Source organism: Phlebotomus papatasi, chromosome 2, assembly GCF_024763615.1.
Source record: "Phlebotomus papatasi isolate M1 chromosome 2, Ppap_2.1, whole genome shotgun sequence".
NCBI lineage: Eukaryota > Metazoa > Arthropoda > Insecta > Diptera > Psychodidae > Phlebotomus > Phlebotomus papatasi.
In genome coordinates this window covers 52,882,042-52,899,874 of record NC_077223.1, presented here as the reverse complement: position 1 = coordinate 52,899,874, position 17,833 = coordinate 52,882,042, and the positions used below count along the sequence as shown (strand labels likewise).

Below are 17,833 nucleotides of genomic sequence, written 5' to 3'. Positions count from 1 at the left end.
ATTAGTGTTAAAATTCTGTTATAAAGTTCTTGTTGGATTATATTTTTAGGTTTTGGAATCTTAGAAGACTTCAAAATAGTGATTTTAATCAATTCTGGTATCGCAAGTTTCCTATAAACACGTTTTATCTTTCTCAAAAATTGCCTCATTTTTATCTTGAAATTGCCCCGCAATGGGGGACTTTCACTCATTCTGCCTTTCAAGTGAAATGAATTTCTCCACAATAGACTAATGAAATTAAAGGATTATTGTTATTATTTTTATTACCCCTAAACTCAACTGTAATTGAAAGAATATACAAAGTTTTATTTCTGTTTATTATCTTTTTGCAAAATGGTCCCAAAATCCATTTCGCAATTTAGGGGTGAAACTGCCCCACCCTCCCCTACTGTAATTTGCGATTTTTATACAAAAATCTCAATGATTAGGTAGATATGCGAATTATCGTAATTTTAGAATAATATTTTTTTATAAATTACATGGACATGGCGTATATTTATAAATGGATCCCAGTTAAAATCCTGGAAGCCAAAATCCAGAATTCTTAAAAGTGTTATAGTTACTTGCACCCGCGCTTGCTGGAGGCAAAGGGAAACTTTCTGTGGCTTGGAAAATTATTCTACACATTATCCTCCATATAATTTCTCTTTTCAGGATTTTGGCTGCCCCTGTTATAAATAATATACGCTTCGTCCTTTAAAGTCTTAAAACAAATGAAAAATTCGCAGTGCTCACAACTGCTCTCTGTTTACAATGACTTCATTCCCCCTGTACATTTTTATATTACATAAAAAGAGGATTTACAAAAAGGAAATAAATATTTTGTAAGAGAGGGTGGAGAAATTACAGGTATAGCTCAAGTTTTTTTTTCTTAAAGAATCGTTTGGAAAATGTTTATGAACTATATTCAAGCTAATTAAGTATAGCTAGTTTTTCTTGGATGTTGGTGAGCATTCCACAAAACTAAAAAGTTTGCCACCCATTTTAGATTTCGTAATTGTTAGATAAGATGTCTAATAATTTCATCTGCTATTTTGTTAGTTCTGTTTAGTAGTTTTCTTATTTATGACTTCTAAATAAAATTTTATTCAGATGAATAGCTTAGGATCAGCAAAAAGTTTTCTTAATTTTTCAAATGGAAATAATACAAGTAAATAAATTAGAGACATACAATCAGTGGCACTTTTACTACTGATCCTCGTAACATGAATAATATAATGATAATAACTTTATAAGTTGCCTAATAATGCATTGACAGAGTTTCTTAAGGCACTATACCCATCCAATTACGGAGCTCTTTCTCTCGGAAAGATTCAACCATTTGCAAAAAAAGAAAATAAGAAAGGTATCTTGCTGTGTGGCAAATCTTTTGGATGTGTTGGATCTAGTGGTAATTTTGTGGTTTGAGAGAATATATGAAAATCCCCGAGAGACTCACTTATCGTGAGAAAGTTTATTCTCACACGTAATTCCGAGTGAAGTTTGTAGCATTCTGCAGGCATCAGCAGCCTGCAAATGTTTGTAGTTCGGTACGGAAACCACTGAGGTGTATTGCTAACATTAATATAATAACAAGACGCAATTGTGCTTCAATATTCGTCAGCTCATCCTTCAAGGTGGTGGGTGGTGTCACAGTAGGATGTCTCATGACTCAGCCGAAGGAAAGTCAGGTTTGAGGAAGAAGTATAGGGGAGCGTATTAATGAAATTGGAGTCAAGTTCTTCTCCCAAGAAATTTCCACCACAGACACGTAAAGTGCTTTCATAGCACAAAATATTTTACAGACTTTCACCAACATTGACACACATTTTACAATTGAATTAATAACAAATTGTTACTTCATCTTCTGATCTCCCTCGCTTTTTTTCCGCACTTGAAGAGTTGTAAAACATTTAGATAAAACTTTTGTAAGAATCATCATACTGAGACAGGTAAAGGATATCACAATACTCTTTCGATGCCTGGCTTTTATTTTTAATAAAGTTCTGAGATATTTCCAATTATGTGAAGTAAAAAAAATATCAATATGCGGACGCCTGGTGAGCTTTTAATCTTCTCAGGGAAGTCTTCTTTATTCTCCCAATTTTTTTTTCTCTACTTATTTATTTTTAATTAAAAAAAAGAAACACTTAAATGAGAATAGCTAAACTTCAATAGAAATATTTCAATGAGATTGTCACTTTGTGGTATTTCATGAAGTCTTGATAATTCCAAAGGTTTATTGAGTGGAGGCGCCTGGTAAATTATATCTTTTTTACTGAAAGAAACGTGTGTTTTGGTGCATTGAAACATTTTTTTTTTAATTCAAACTCTAATATTTGATTCTTTAGCAATATTATTTAGCAAATTTTTCAATTTAAGTAACTTTTCCACGAAAAACGACTCAATGAGTACAAGCTTTCCTCGCTTTCCCCATAGGACTTAAGTGGGGACGCCTGGTGAAATATAATTTTTTAACATTTGCTGCATATTTTTCAAAAAATTTTTGCGAATTGGTGTACATTGCTTTTAAAAGTTTTCCAATAATTTCCCAAACTGAAAAGAAGGGATCATTTTCTGCTAACTTTGCCATTTATCCACCCCATAAATAACACACAATGGAGCATGAGAAACTCTTATACTCTTCTAACATTCCACCAACTCTATACCCACGACGACAAGTATCATCATCCATTCTTTGAAGGGCAAAACCCCACCATGAGAGAGGGATGGTGGTTCCTGAAAAATTACTACAATGAACCCAGGGGTGAGAAGAGCAAGAGAATACTAAGAAAATATTTAACGAGCTCGAGGAGAGAATTTTCTGCCAGGCACTCCTCCAATTGATGCAAATAAAATACCCATATCACTTCAGGAGAGTGGTTGCCTCATTTTTCTTCTTTTTTTTCCCACTGACAAAAATTTTGGAATATATTTGAAAACTTAAAACGGCTTATAAGTAGTTAACATGTGTCGTTAATGCACACAAAATACACACAATTTATTTTAAATTGCTTTTTGTAAAAATACAATAAACTTGATGTTCTTGGAAAACTATTTTGGATTTTTCAATTTGTATTTTCATTCTCAATGGATAAACTGTTTTGCTATTTGTCGTCAGTAATCTACCAAAAAAAAACTTCATTATAATCAATAAGTTTAGTGAAAATAAATCAAGTGATAATTTTTAAAATTCAATTTTTTCGTAAACAACAATACTGTTTATAAAATCAATAAGTTTAATGGAAATATTTTTAGAGACATTAATAAAAATTACACGAAAAAAAGTCTAATAAAATGTTATACTATGTATAAAATAGGTGTATATAAGATATAAATCCGCTTAATTATTATATTTTCCGCACTTCTATAAATTTCATTTTTGTCCATCGGAATTGTACTCATGTTAAAAGAGTACAAATATAACTTCCCCGATTTACACAAGAACTCTTTTAATTGTATTTCTCATTTGATGAAATATCTATCAAGTGGTTTCAATCTCAAGATATCTTAAATGTTCTCTGGGTAAAATTTTAAAATCTCACCATGAGTATACATTGAAGATCCCGACGCGCCAGTTTCTGGACGTCTTGTGGAACCACCTTGTTCCGGAGGTGCTTTAATTGGTGGTGGTGCTTGCATTGTTGGTGCCATTCAACACTCACTAGCAACACTTAATCGTCCCGCGGAGTATTCCCGAAGAAAACAATGATTTTCATAAACTGAACTGTCCTTTGAGGTGAAATACTGTCGACTGACGCGAATCATTGGGGAAGCTGTTGAGCTTCCACGAGGGAAATTGTGGGAGCTTTGGAGTGCGCATGAGTCCCCTGAGGAGTTCTTGCGTTCGCACACATTTCGGTTGAAACGTGTAACAGGGTTGATAGAATTCGCAGGCGAAAAAGCATGCGAGTGCACTGAACATTAAGTGGGGCAACGGGATGACGCCCGTTTTAGGAAACCAGAGGGTTGGAAAAGATCTCCAAAGTGGGTGGTATTTGAATTCTTGAGGCAAGACAAGAATGGATGATGATGAATTGAGCAACTGAAAGTTGAACATGCCACAAACACCTGTTTGACCACCGAATACCTTCATCAGATGCCATTGTTAGAACTCTTATCCACAAACCTTATTGAATTCAAAAAGGAAAATTTCAATTTAATTGTGAGTTCTTTCATGCCAAAAACTATTTGTTCCGGAATTGAAATTGAGATAAATGAATATACAGTCATAAATTTCAATTTATAAATTCAGTAGTGTAGGATGCAATATTAGTTTAATACCAGTAGATTTTCCGAGAAAATTTAGTTATGACATCATAGCTAGGTAGCAGTAAATGTGTTTATCTGGGTCAGTACATCTACTCAAGTTGGCATCAAAAGTGGTTTCAGAAGCGGAAGCTATTTACAGTTTACATCACAATCCGATGGATATTCCCTATATCATGTTTAGACTTATCCAATTCTCAAAATAACAAGACAAACACTCAATTGAGTTTCCACTGACTGAGAGCTAGAGAAAAAACATATTGTCAATTCCATTATTCAGTGTCGTATAAGAATTTTAAGAGCTTTTCACAGAAATTTTCTCTTTGGAGGATTTCCTTGCCAATTCATAGAAAACTAACAATACGAAATGGTCGTAGGGGAGACCGGGGTACAATTAGCCAGGGGTAAAAGTAGAAAGTGGATTTTTCTCGTTTTCCTTAAAATGTACATTAAGCGAAGTATTTTTTAATGAAAGTGGGAACACATCCCTATATTCCCTGAAATATTTATAAACCTGATCCTGTTATCCTACAATTTAGAAGCATTTTTTATAAAATGGGTATGAAATTGTAATTTTGATGTTTCAGTTTTTGGCCCAGATTTTGGTTTTCTGAGTTTCTATTCAAGATGTCATAGTTTTACCCTGTTTCTGGATTAATGAAGTTAAAAAAAAATATTTTTCACTTGGATAAAATTATATCCTTTTTTTATAAAAAAAATGAGAAACATTGAACAGCTATGGGGGCAGTTGTAGCCACTCTTCCGTGGCAGGCTAAAACTATCAATGATTTTTCACTAATATATGGATAAATTGTTATAGATGATAATGTATTATTAACCCATTCCTTACCATGGTATTATACATCATATGCAAATTGAGTGATTTTAGATGATTTATTCCAGTGCAATAGATATTCGAATTTCTGTCAGAAATAGATTTTTAGTTACTTTAGTCCTTCAATTACTTGGAAAAAATAGCTTAACAGAAATGGGAATACATTTTGTTGTCCTTTGCTCGCTTCGCGTGAAGTCATGCAAAAATTTTGCTCAAAATGGCGGACGGAAAATTCGACATCCCGTCGAATTTGTTAAAAATGACCTTCATCCTCTTTCCTGATTTGAATTCTGATCACCAATATGTTTTCTTGGATAGTTACGCTATCTAAATCAATAGAGTTTGTAATGAATTAATGTACAGAATTTAAATTCAGTGACCGTTAAGACGCGTGTTTGAGGGCGGTTCCTCGCGCCCCCATAATGGATAAAAAATTTTCCTTTTCAAAAAATTCATCTATTAATCTGTAGGAAACTAATCCCAAAATATGAATAGTCTATCTCAAGTATTTCTGGTACATTGACTGAATGGGTTAATATTCCTAGCAATATTGCCATTTGGATGTGGTATTTGAGAAAAAAAAAATTTTCAGGATGTTTGCATCAATTTTGCTGCAATTACAATAATTGCTTAAAAAAGTCGCCCAAAGCCTTTTAATTTAAGTTTAAGAGTCTCGACAGACTTGAGGATTAGCCGAGAGACGGCTTAGCGTAACTATATTCGAAATAATGATTAAACTACATTTCCGTAATTTTCCACTAAGTCGTCTCTCGGCTTAAATCGAAAGTGTGTCTAGGCCATAAGGGTTTAAGTGACATATTTAGCATAAGTGTGCTTCAGTGTATCAAGTGAAAGAATATTTGGTATCTCTAGTTTAAAATTTCGGCAGGAAAAATGGTGGCTATTAGTACCCCGAAAATTTCTATATCTACCCAGGCCGGGGCACGTGTAGCCAATGTGTCATACTTTTTTCATTAACCTCTCTAGAAAAAGTCAAGGATTTTAGAACTTTGACCTGCACGGTTTTATACAGCCAATATCCTAATACTACTTATAAAATATAAAAACATTAGACAAACCTTATCATTTTTCTTACAAATTATGCGCGAAGAAAAGGCTTCATTTGCTGGCTAATTCTGCCCCAGTCTCCCCTACACATTTTGCTTGTGAGAGATATATCAGCAAAATGTAGTATGGGGAAGTGGGGCAGCTTTGAAATTGGGATTTTTTCTTCTATTTTTTTATGGAATTGGAAATTTAAATTAGGGATCTCAGTGCCGCAATAGGCAAGAGCGTTGACTCTTGGACGGATACGATCTCTGACTCTACTCTCCCATTTGTGAGTTCGAGTCCCTCCTAGTGCAAAGATTTGAATGATTAAGATAATTTTCATATGTAACAATCACGTAATGCACCGCCTTCGCCAAGAAGTCCGGGAGGAGGACAATGGATTGCTCGCAATGTGTAGAGAGGCCTTAACATTAAAATAATTGTATTTTTAAGCTATAATAATATATACTTTATATTTTAAGTTGTGTTGATTTTTAACTGTTTTCAGAGAAAATATTTCATTTTTTGGATTAGCATTGATTTTTTAAGTCTTTTAGGAATGTTTAACACCTTTATTCTATTATTTAGTAATAAAATGTTACATCTATCTTCAGAATTATCGACATAACTTTACTAAGATCATCCTCTATAGCATTAATATTGAAATCCTTCACAAATCCTGGCAATTTATCTTCCATGTATCACTTTCCACTCAAATACAATTGCTTATCTTACATATCAGCTTACATTGTGGCAATTGCTGGTAATTGTTAGGACAAGAAATAGATTTCAAAGGACCCCCAATAGACTATAGACAAACCCCTATTAAAATCCACAAGAATATGTGGTGTTCTAGGGATAAAGATGTGGGTTCAATGATAAGTTGGATTTACTAATTAGTCATACCATCATCTTTCATCCAAGACAAAATGGAAATTATACGGATTTTCATGTCACGAATTTCCCAACAATTTCCATTCTATAAAAGCATATTCCTCATACACTTTTTAGCAAAAATTTGAGGAAAAATACCGTCCATTGAGTTTCCATCTTTCGTGAATATTTAATTTAAAACAATTAAATTATTCTGTTATATACAACCATGTATTCCCTGTGGATGGAACTTTTCCGTTCCCACTCACAACCATTCATAATATTTTAGGGAACTTTTGCACCTTTTCTTGATTTTCCCTGCGTGGAAATGGCAGAAAGAAGACCTCAAGGGAGATTGTAAATTATTTTACATTCTTTTTTTTAATGGAGGCTGGGTACGGAAAATATTGTGGTTGATATGTGGATGGAATTACCAAATAAGGTTTGTCAGTCGAAGGAGCGCCAAGTTAAATTTTATATATGCACCATTTTTTAGCTTTCATTTTTGGCTGCCTTCCAATTATTTTATAGGCTTTTTGTGTTCTTTGAAGCAGTGCGATTTATAAAAGTTCATAAAATTTACTGACTATTTATTATTCAATAAAGAAGATTTTGGGCAATTTAGAAAAAAAAAAACTATCGTTGAAATTGTAGGGTATAAACGCGAAGCTAGAACCAAACTAGAAACAGCGGGAATAGAAGTAAGGGGAATAGAGTCAGCTTTGAGTTAGGGCAGCCTTTAATATGGGCTTTTTCTCCTATCCTTAAACTCAGCATCACTCATGATTCATCAATCATTTTGAAGCTAAATTACATTATGATAAGCCTTAATTCCTTTTAGAAATAGGAGAAAAAAGTCCATTTTCAAAGATAGGGGGAAGTGAAGCACATTTGAATGTGGGGCACCTTTGAAATTAGGATTTTTCGCCTATTTTTAAATAACATTGAACCTTATCATGATATAATTTAGCTGCACAAACAGATTGAGAAGCTAAATTACATTATGATATGGCTCAATTCCACTTAAACATAGGAGAAAAATTCCAATTTCAATGCTGCCCCACATTCAAAGGTACCCTACTTTAATATTTTTTAATTTACACAGTTTAATATTTCACGCATTTTCATATTTCCCTGAAAATAGCCTAAAAGTCTAAAATGATATGCTAAAAAAATATAACCTTTGTTTATTTCATTATTGTGTTAATTTTACAATAATGAAATACAGTAGGGGGAAGTGGGGCACCTTTGAATTGGGGCAGCTTTGAAATTGAGCTTTTTTCTCCTATTTTTAAATGAAACTGGACCTTATTATGATATAATTTAGCTCAACAAAGCAATTGCGAAGCTAAATTGCGTCATGATAAGGCTCAATTCCATTTAAAAATAGGAGAAAAAAGCCCAATTTCAAAGGTGCCCCAATTCAAAGGTGCCCCACTTCCCCCTACAGGGCAATATTGTGTCAATGTTTCACAGTTCTCTATAAAAAAAAATAATATCTCAGGATTTAATATTATAGGTACAGAATATGCTTGATTAGAATTTTTTGGCAAAAGGACTAATATGTTTTTACAAACTTTTAACCATTTAAGGACGATTGGGTCACCGGAGACCCAAAAATGAAATTTTTCCTACGATCTTCTAAAGTTATGCTTTGCTCTAAAAAGTTACCGATTTTTGGCCTTCGCGTCCTTAAAGGGTTAAAGAAATGATGCATTGACACAATTTTATTTCCTTGTTCTGAAACGCAACTTTTTGGTCTAAAATTTTATTTTACGGATTATTTACGTTAATAGGAATGCAATATTATGCTAACCTGTTGGTATACAGCATTTTCCATTATCACTTCCGGTATTTTTTCTTTACATCCTAAATTATGGTTAATTTAATCAAAATACAATCCCATAGGCAAAATATCTTTCAATAATGGATTTTGATCCAGCAAAATGGTTAAAAAATATTGCGTAGATCATATAACAGTGATCACACTACATATCAATGCTTAATCCAGTTATAAAATTATTAAATCCGGATGCCAACCAAACTTTATTACAGTATTTGGTTCAAAATTTCACTTTAAACGAGTCCTAAACAAAACTAATCAAAATCGATGTCCTGAGCATGTTTTATATTCTAAACGATACAAACTAGGATGTCAGTAAGTCGCGATTCGATTTCTTAAAGTGCCAATAGATGTTCCTTATACCCTACTTCAATTAAAATTTAATAATGAAATTAAATGGTTTTACATTTTGAATTTTCCTAATTCACATACATATACATATGAAGTATTAAAATTTATAATCTTAAGAATTAGTTATAAGGCGGTAATGCTTAATTTAACATAAAACTTTGAATACGACTTAAAACTTCCATATAACACTCCAAAGAAATTCGTGATATTCAAAAGACATTAATTTTATTGTTCTCTTACTCTTTGCTCAAGTGTGTTTTTTTTCTAAAAAAAAACACAAGCATCGTAAATATTATACACTCAAATTTATGATTGCCTCGAGGCTTTTCAGTTTGGTGTTCAATCTCAAACCATTCACCACATAATTGTTTTAAATATCTGCACAGTCACGATAAAAGTGCGAGTGACAACATTTTGATTGGCTCAAAAACTGGTTCAATTTTGAGTTTTAAAACAGACTTTCGAAAGGTTGGGTTGTATCAGGGGGTGTAGCTCAGATGGTAGAGCGCTCGCTTAGCATGTGAGAGGTACCGGGATCGATACCCGGCATCTCCAAGGATTTTTTGCACGAACTGATCCTTACCGTTTAAGCTCAACTTGCGCGCTCGGTTGTGATCTTTCGTGAAGCGAGAAATTGAATTTTTGCTCGACTGAGTTGACAAATTCCTCTCAACTCATTCCATTCTTTTTATCATGGGTAAAAAAAAATCCTGGCGTCGCTTGATTCTTTTAGTGTCTCACAGAGCTACACAAGAGAATTGTCAATCTATAGTGAATATAGGAATGAACGATATGAGCGGGTGCCAAAAGCTTCATCATACGCATTGTTCCATCCAGTTTATTTTTAATGTGTTATTCCACCACAATTTGTGGCAACAAAAATAATAATTGTGCAATCAAATGTAATGGCAATGATGTCAAGAAAGAGCTTGAGGTAACAGCCCATCCGAAGCGCGTCAGAACTCAGAACCACCACCCATAAAAAGCTCAGTGAGTGAAAGTGTTCCACCCACAGGGATGGAAAAAAATGCATCATGATGGGGTAGAAATGGGGTCAGTGGATTTCTGTGAACTCTAACACTGAAAGCCACTGACTTTAGAGACATCACTTGACGTCATTCATTGTGACGTACAAAATCTACCCACCGTTCCATGAAATTTCCCCGAGATGATAGAAATTTAATTTACTGTTCTATTTCCCTATATAAATTCACTCTCCTCAGCACGCGTATTATACCTCACAATTTCTGATTATTTGAAATATATGCGAGAGATTTATGCGCACATAAAAAATACACCAATTTTCCCTATTCAACAAAAAGATCGGTAAATCTAACTTACAACTGTACGTGTTCATGGCAGATCTCACATAAAAAATCTTTGGGAAAAAACAATATTTAAAATAAAATAAATCATATACTCATAAATAAGAAATCACAACAATCATATTAATACATAATTTTAATAAAAAAGATATTGTCAAAGATGTGGTTTTCTTTTAAATAATTGATTCATACTGAATTCGCTAATTCAAGATGTAATGCCATTTAAAAAGCTTTCATCATACATATAAATTATTTATATCATACATATAAAGCTTTATTATAGAAGTATTTGGCTAAAAATTATCCAATTTTTTGGTAATTTAAGATAAAATAACCGAGATCTACAAGATGGTATGGTCGCCATCTTGATTTGACGTTTCTGTCCGCCATTTTAAATAACAATCAAAACAAAAATCTCATCCGATTGGGCTGAAATTTTAGTATGTTCTAGCTGATGTCAAGGCCTTTTAAGAGCATATATAAAATACGACCTAGGTCAAGCGATTGTCTAGTCTGGATACTGGGGCTTCAAGTTCAATATTTTGTCATTTTCATGAATACAGACCTATCGGGAGCTTCTTTTATCGAAATTATCACAGAAAAGGAAGCGCTATCGTTAGACGATTCGATCTAACGAACAAACAAAACGAAAAGTAATGTTTTTGTTTATAACAGCATGTTATTTGAAGATCTGAAAAACTGTTTTTGCAAAGATGAAAAAATAAAAAAAATTAAATTAATGCACTTTTCATATATTTTTTTTTAATTATGTAAGAATAAATAAATATATAAAATAAAAGCCTCAACCATCTTTAATGGTTACTGAGGCATCTTGTTTAGGTTTCAAAATTCAGGATTATCAAGATGAATAAAAACAAATAACAAAGTAATAAGGTGGGCCAGATCGGACTGGTGATGACGTAGATACTTTTTGGAGGTTATGTCAAAAGTCATCGGTTCTTGCCTCGCGCCAAAATCTCATGCGAAAACATTTCAGTAAAATGTTGGGAATGTATCAAAATTTCTAATTTAATTGTTAACATTAATAATTGTTCTTATCAATTAAACGGATATTCAATGTTTTTTCTCCTTTTCTTATACTATTTTTCCACAAAATTCTACTTGACAAAAATTTTGCACGAAACCCGGTGGACCATACATCATATGAGCACATCACAAATGTGTCAGAACATTTAATACTCATATATGTTTTTTTGGAGAAACTTAAAAATAAATTAAATAAAGAAAAATGTAAAGTACAATCTTATGGCGCTGGCACACCTTTTCAATTGAGTGAAATTCAATCGTTAGAAATTTTACCTCTTACTCTTTCAAACTTTAATCAGATATAATTGTCTCTTTCTTCCAAATGAAATTTAAAATCAAAATCGTAAATGACATTGAAATTTAATATCCATTTGACAGAAAGAAATAGCTATATCTGATTTTAGTTTGAAAGAGTAAGAGAGGTAAAATTTCAATCGTTTGAAATTCACTCAATTGAAAAGGTGTGCCAGCACCATTAAAAATAAAATAAAATTTAACCTTTTTCGAAATATTTAAGTTTTGTTAAAACGAAGGACACTACTACAAAGAGTCTCTCCCAATTTTACAGTATGCTAAAACTCACGAGATGTAGCTCTCCGTGAATTAAAATGTTACACAGTTTTTGGGTACGTAAGCGTACTGAATTTAATAACAATTTAAAATATATTTCATAAAAATTATCAGAAAATTATAGAATCAGAAAATTATTATATAAATTGAGAAATAACGAGAATAATATTTTCAAAATTATTCAATTCTTATTTTTCTATTACAAATATTTCATAAATCTGAGTTGTCAACACTGTACTAGTCGGGTAAAAGTATCTACGTCACTGGCAGTTCGATTTGGCCCACCTTATACTTGAAACTCCTTGCAGGATTATGCCCAGCACACAATAACTTTTGTTTGTAAATATGTTTTCAAAATTTCCTATGAGAGTGAATGAAATGTAGATCTAGTCATCTTGCTCTATCTCATAGAAAATTTTGAAAACATGTTCACTAACAAAAGTTATTGTGCGCTGGGCATTAGAAAATAAAGATCGCCAAAATATGAATATTTCAAAATTTTAAACTTTGAGCCTCTGTATTTAGGTAATTGCTCGACCTGAGTCGGAACAAATATACATTTTGAGAAGGTATTTATATGAGCTACAACATACTAAAATTTCAGCCCAATAGGACAAGTTTTAAGTTTTGCCAGTTATTCAAAATGGTGGACAGAAACGTCAAATCAAGATGGCGACCAGGTCATCTTGTAGATCTCTTACGTCTTCTTACCATTAGGTCTGAAGATCTTCATTGTAGTTTATTATCAGAAACTGTTGATTTTTTGGTATTTATTAAAAAGTGCAAAGTCACCCGCACCCTATATCCCAAATACAAGCTTTTTCTCTTGATTTTTTTTAACATAGTAAAATTTTATAAAATTAATGCTAGTAGCACAAAATCCATTCATTAACAACTGAATACAAATAATTTTACCCATTAAACCCCCTCCCTTCACTTTAATTGTCCACTTTTAGAGGGTAAAGTTGAAAAATAGCGAAAAAACGTGCAATACCCGCAACGACGGTACTTAAAATTCTATTAAGTAACGAACAATTTTTAGAAAATTATTCTTTGCTTTTGACGAATTATCTCTTGCAAGATACGTTTCATTAGTTAATTTCATTAATTAGTTAAGTTTCGATATAGAATTTGGTGTGACAATCCAATCTGTTTCACATGCTTCAATTACCCCATCAAAACATTTACTTTTAAGATGTAAAAATTATTGTGTTTTTTTCAAAGATGGAAAGAAACTTGCTTGTATTTAAAATTATAAGTCTTAAAATAATATAATTTCGAATTTATTTGTAAACAAGCAAAGCATGTAGATTATAAACGATTCTTAATTTAAATTTCGACTCACTCGACTAGACTGTGTTCAGGAAATCATAAAACGTTGTCTAGTCGAGTGAGTTGGATTTAAAAATTGTTCAAATGAAGAAGAAACGACATTGTATAAGAATATTCTTGAAAATAAATGAAAACCTTTTTTTAGCCACTAAATGAGGTCCACATTCGGATCGAAGATCGAAAGCTCTGTGAAAGACAGAGAATTTGTTTTTGTTCTTGAGGTGAAACAAAACTTCCACTGGCGATTACCGATAAATTTAATTACCATAAGGCTCAATTCCATTTAGAAATAGGAGAAAAAAACAGGTACCCCAATTCAAAGGTGCTATACACCTCAATTCTGAGACAAAGAAAATTTAAAGATTTAGGGTGAGATTAAATCTTCAATCCGGTGTTAAGAACAAATTTCATATATTATAAGCTCACTTTAAAATTAGCAATATAAAAATACTTGGAAAGTATTTCCGTTCGCCTTTAGAATTTACATATTAAGGACGAAACGTTTTTTACTGACCGAAAATCAACAATAAAATGAAACCGATAAACAAAATCAATAAAAAAGTCTTAGATCTATGGACGATAGGAACAAAACTAGCCCATACAAAAATTGAAATCATTTTTCTGACAATACCGATGAATGATAATTTTTCTTCTTATGAAAATATTATGTAGAGGGGAGCGAGGTATAATTAGCCAAGGGCAGAATTAGCCAATGCGTTTTTCTATAAAATGTACTAAAATACTTTTATTGAAGGTAGGATCACGTCCTCATATCCCGCAAATTTTTCGCATAACTTTTTAAGATAAATTTATAGAAACGAACAGTTCATAGGTATTTGACTTAATAATAAACATATAACATAACCAGTTACCAATAGTCATCGCCGTACCAAAGCTTAAAAAAAGCTTTTCAAATTTTATGTTCAATAAGTAAGGAGTAAAGATAAAAAATTTTATTACACAAAAAATTTATGATACAACGATTATCCTTGTATGATACATTTTGTAACTGTCCAGAAAAAAATATTAAAGTTTATAGGAAATATAATGATTCCAATAGGAATCCTATATGAATAGGAAATGAAAGCTACAAGGTGAAGTTAATATGTAAATTTCCAAAAAAAATTAAATTTTCTAACATAACTTTGGAGATATCATGTGAATAATGTCCCACGAAAGAAAAAAATGCGATTTATAAGTTTTTCTTTTTATATCACCATAATATAATGGGTGGAATGAGGAAAATTAACTGAGTTTAACTATAATCATTAAAAATCTTTGAAGATCAACGAATATGTTGATGCTTTTATCTCGTATAATAAGTCGATTTTGCAATACACAAATATTTAGTATTTAGAATATTTAGTATTTAGAACATACGAATTTTTCAATTTCAAACAAAACTCCTAAAAAAATTATGTAATTTTAGATATAAAGTATATGGGATAGAACATGTGGAGATATAACACTCAATCTTTGTTAAAATTGCTTCCTTATGCCCAGCGCACAATAGCTTTTGTTTATAAACATGTTTTCAAAATTTCCTATGAGATAGAGCGAGATGACTAGACCTAGATCCCAGCGAGTACCAAATGCTAACTGATTTCAATTCCGCTGAAAATATTTGTATCTTCAGCTGAATTCTTCTAATCCTAAACAAAAATTCGCGAGGAAGTGCCATTTCCACATGTTTGGTTAGCACTTTTTGTTCGGCGACTGCTGACTGGTCAGCACATTTTTGCTGATGGATTCAGCAAAGATTTGCTGAACGCGCACCTTTTATCAGCTAACAGTGCTCGCTTGGATCTCACTCACTCTCATTAAAATGTCAAAAACATGTTTACTAAACAAAAGTTATTGTGCGTTGGGCATTAACTTTGCTCTTCGTGGTCAGAAAAAGTTTTGCTATTTGGAAAAGCTCTAGCGTTTGATGATTCTAAAATCTTAAAGGATTTATAATTTATTTATTTACTACTTGGGAATCGAAAATCGTAATACTTTAGTGTCCAAGAAGATTCATCAGAAAGCATTACAATTTAGCAATGCACTAGGAGATATAATTCTAAAATTATTTTTGCTTGTACTTTCCTAATGTGAAATAAAAAAAATGTTTAAAAGTATCAAATTGAGAAAAATCATTGAAAATCACCAGCATGTTCCATAACTTTGTAATATTCTACCACAATTAAGACTTCATTAGTGTGTAGTCATAAGTATTTTATCATTTTCACATATTTTGTGTATCGTCATATAAATTGAGCTAGTAATCACTTACCCCCAAGTCCAATCGTGGCTGCATGAAAAGCACATGTAGAAATATATAGTAAATTTTTAAAGTTCTCAATTAATAATTAAATTATAAAAAATATGCACCAATAATCCTTTTTCTGTACTCGTCATCTCTCGGGACACTGAATTGGGGATTCCCTCCATTATTGACTGCTGGCCCCATCGGATCCATTGGAACCATTCCCGGAAGGTGAACTGCCATCAAAGAGATCAAAACACTGAATGATTTGTTGTGGATTTTCTTTGTTACACTAAGGGAGTTTTTGTCACGCAGTGAGGTCAGAATTATCACAAAAAGCAGTGATTTATTATTAAATCAGGCCAGAGACAGAAAACTAATGTGACCAAAAATGCTAAATGAATATTTTATAGTTTCTTGGGTTGATCTTAAAGTTTTCACCTGCTTTTCAATTTTGGTCGTTTTCAAACACACCTCAAACTCTTGTAATTATTCCCACGGACTGATATTGACTCCCTTTTTTGATAGAGTTAGTTAATACAATTTTACAGAGTTTTATCAGTGTACCATAGCGCATGAAAATTTAATAGCAGCATGTGAATTTCTACACATGAGCCTTCAACCGTATTTCCCACCTTGAAGTTCTTAAAACAAGACAAAGAAACAGGGTGAATCTCACAAAATGTAAATTTTTGGTAATGCCCATGAGAGTCAACTTTTGGAAAACTTTGGAAGATAATTTTGTTAAAGCAAGAGTAATTGGCAAGAGAAAACTCTAAAAAGTTTTTAAAGTTTTTGAAGTTTCAAGATGATGCAATTCATTAATTGAAAAACTTCACCCCAAGAGAATTGTTCATAAGTTCATGTTTCTGAATACATAAATAATGTGAGAAAAACCTCATGAAAAAGAAATAAATTTCTTTCAATTACTTTGACCTTAATAATTCACAGTTAAAACAAAATATTTGATTTTTTTTCAATAATTTAAAAAAAAACACTCTGTCGTTTAATATAATTTATTTACTTCCTCAATAAACATATTACTAAACTTCTACGTGCGTTTCAAGAAAAATTTCAGTGTCCCACATTGTGTTCTGCCTTGAAAAACTTCCTCACTAGAATATTTGTAGACTTCTAACAATAAAATATATGAACAATGCACTTACCTTAAAAATTGTCTTCAAAAATTAAAAAAAAAAATTAATAACCCAAAAATTCTCTTTCCCGAAGTAAAATTAAAAACCGTAAAGCACTTGAATTTTATATCGAGCAAATTTCCAACTGAAGTTGTTGAATGATGGCGCTAAACTGACCTAAATATGAATTTCTATTAAGCGATCAGACTCAACCACCACTTTTCTTGCGAAGAATCGATATCAGTTCAATTTTTCATATCAATTATTGAGCCGTTATGTCTCCTCAGAAACCCCATGCTGATACCATTTTGCATTCCGGACATGTGTCCTGGCCAGACGTTCACTATAAAGCTTTCATAATAAAATATACTTCCGGCGACGCGACGGTGGGAAGGAATAAAAAGGGATTTTTTTAACACTATTTAAAAGGAATGTATCGTATTTTTAGATGTCGAAAATTGATTTTTGTATTAATCACAAACTCAAACTCAAACTTCGATATCAATTATGCATTGAGACGAAAATTTCTAAGAGGTGTTTAAATAATGGTGCATTCGCACGGAAATTTGATACTTCAGCTTCAACAAAAGCTATTGTAAAGAATCGTGCAATGAAATGAATGAAACTTTAATATTTTTCAAATTTGATTTTTGTAATTCATCAAATTAAAATGTTAGTTGATCTGCATTCTTCAACAGAATCATTAATTTTTTATTACAGCATGTCTTCACATTTTCTGAGAAATTATATGCTAAGTGCTTAATCCCAATTAATAGTAATAATACAATAGAATACTAAGACAATCGGTATAAATAACCTCGAAGGAGCGTCTTATAAATGGAGACTGTTTAAGTGATGCTAAGCCATTAATATATAGATATAATGATATATGCACTCCTGTAAGTCATAAAAAATATTTTATAAATAATATAATTCTCCTTTAACTTTTTGAAGACACGTGGGTCACCGATGACC

General features: G+C 32.1%; 1 protein-coding gene and 1 non-coding gene across 3 annotated transcripts in view; one reads left to right on the top strand and one right to left on the bottom strand.

The window, feature by feature from the left end:
• LOC129801638 (band 7 protein AGAP004871) overlaps nt 1-17,220 on the bottom strand; it is a 51,808-nt gene extending 34,588 nt beyond the window's left edge. The window contains exons 1-3 of one of the 2 annotated variants that reach the window (XM_055846876.1): nt 16,889-17,220; nt 15,848-15,958; nt 15,750-15,767 (exon numbers count right to left, since the gene is read on the bottom strand). In XM_055846876.1, the coding sequence (XP_055702851.1) occupies nt 15,750-15,767; nt 15,848-15,944 (115 nt within the window). In that variant the 5' untranslated portion in view covers nt 15,945-15,958; nt 16,889-17,220. Of the gene's footprint in view, nt 1-3,524; nt 3,739-15,749; nt 15,768-15,847; nt 15,959-16,888 lie in introns of those variants that run through there. The other variant, XM_055846877.1, reaches the window with a different exon arrangement.
• Trnaa-agc (transfer RNA alanine (anticodon AGC)) lies at nt 9,683-9,755 on the top strand. The gene has a single exon. It is a non-coding gene; the product is annotated as a tRNA-Ala (tRNA).
• Nucleotides 17,221-17,833: the final 613 nt, after the last annotated feature.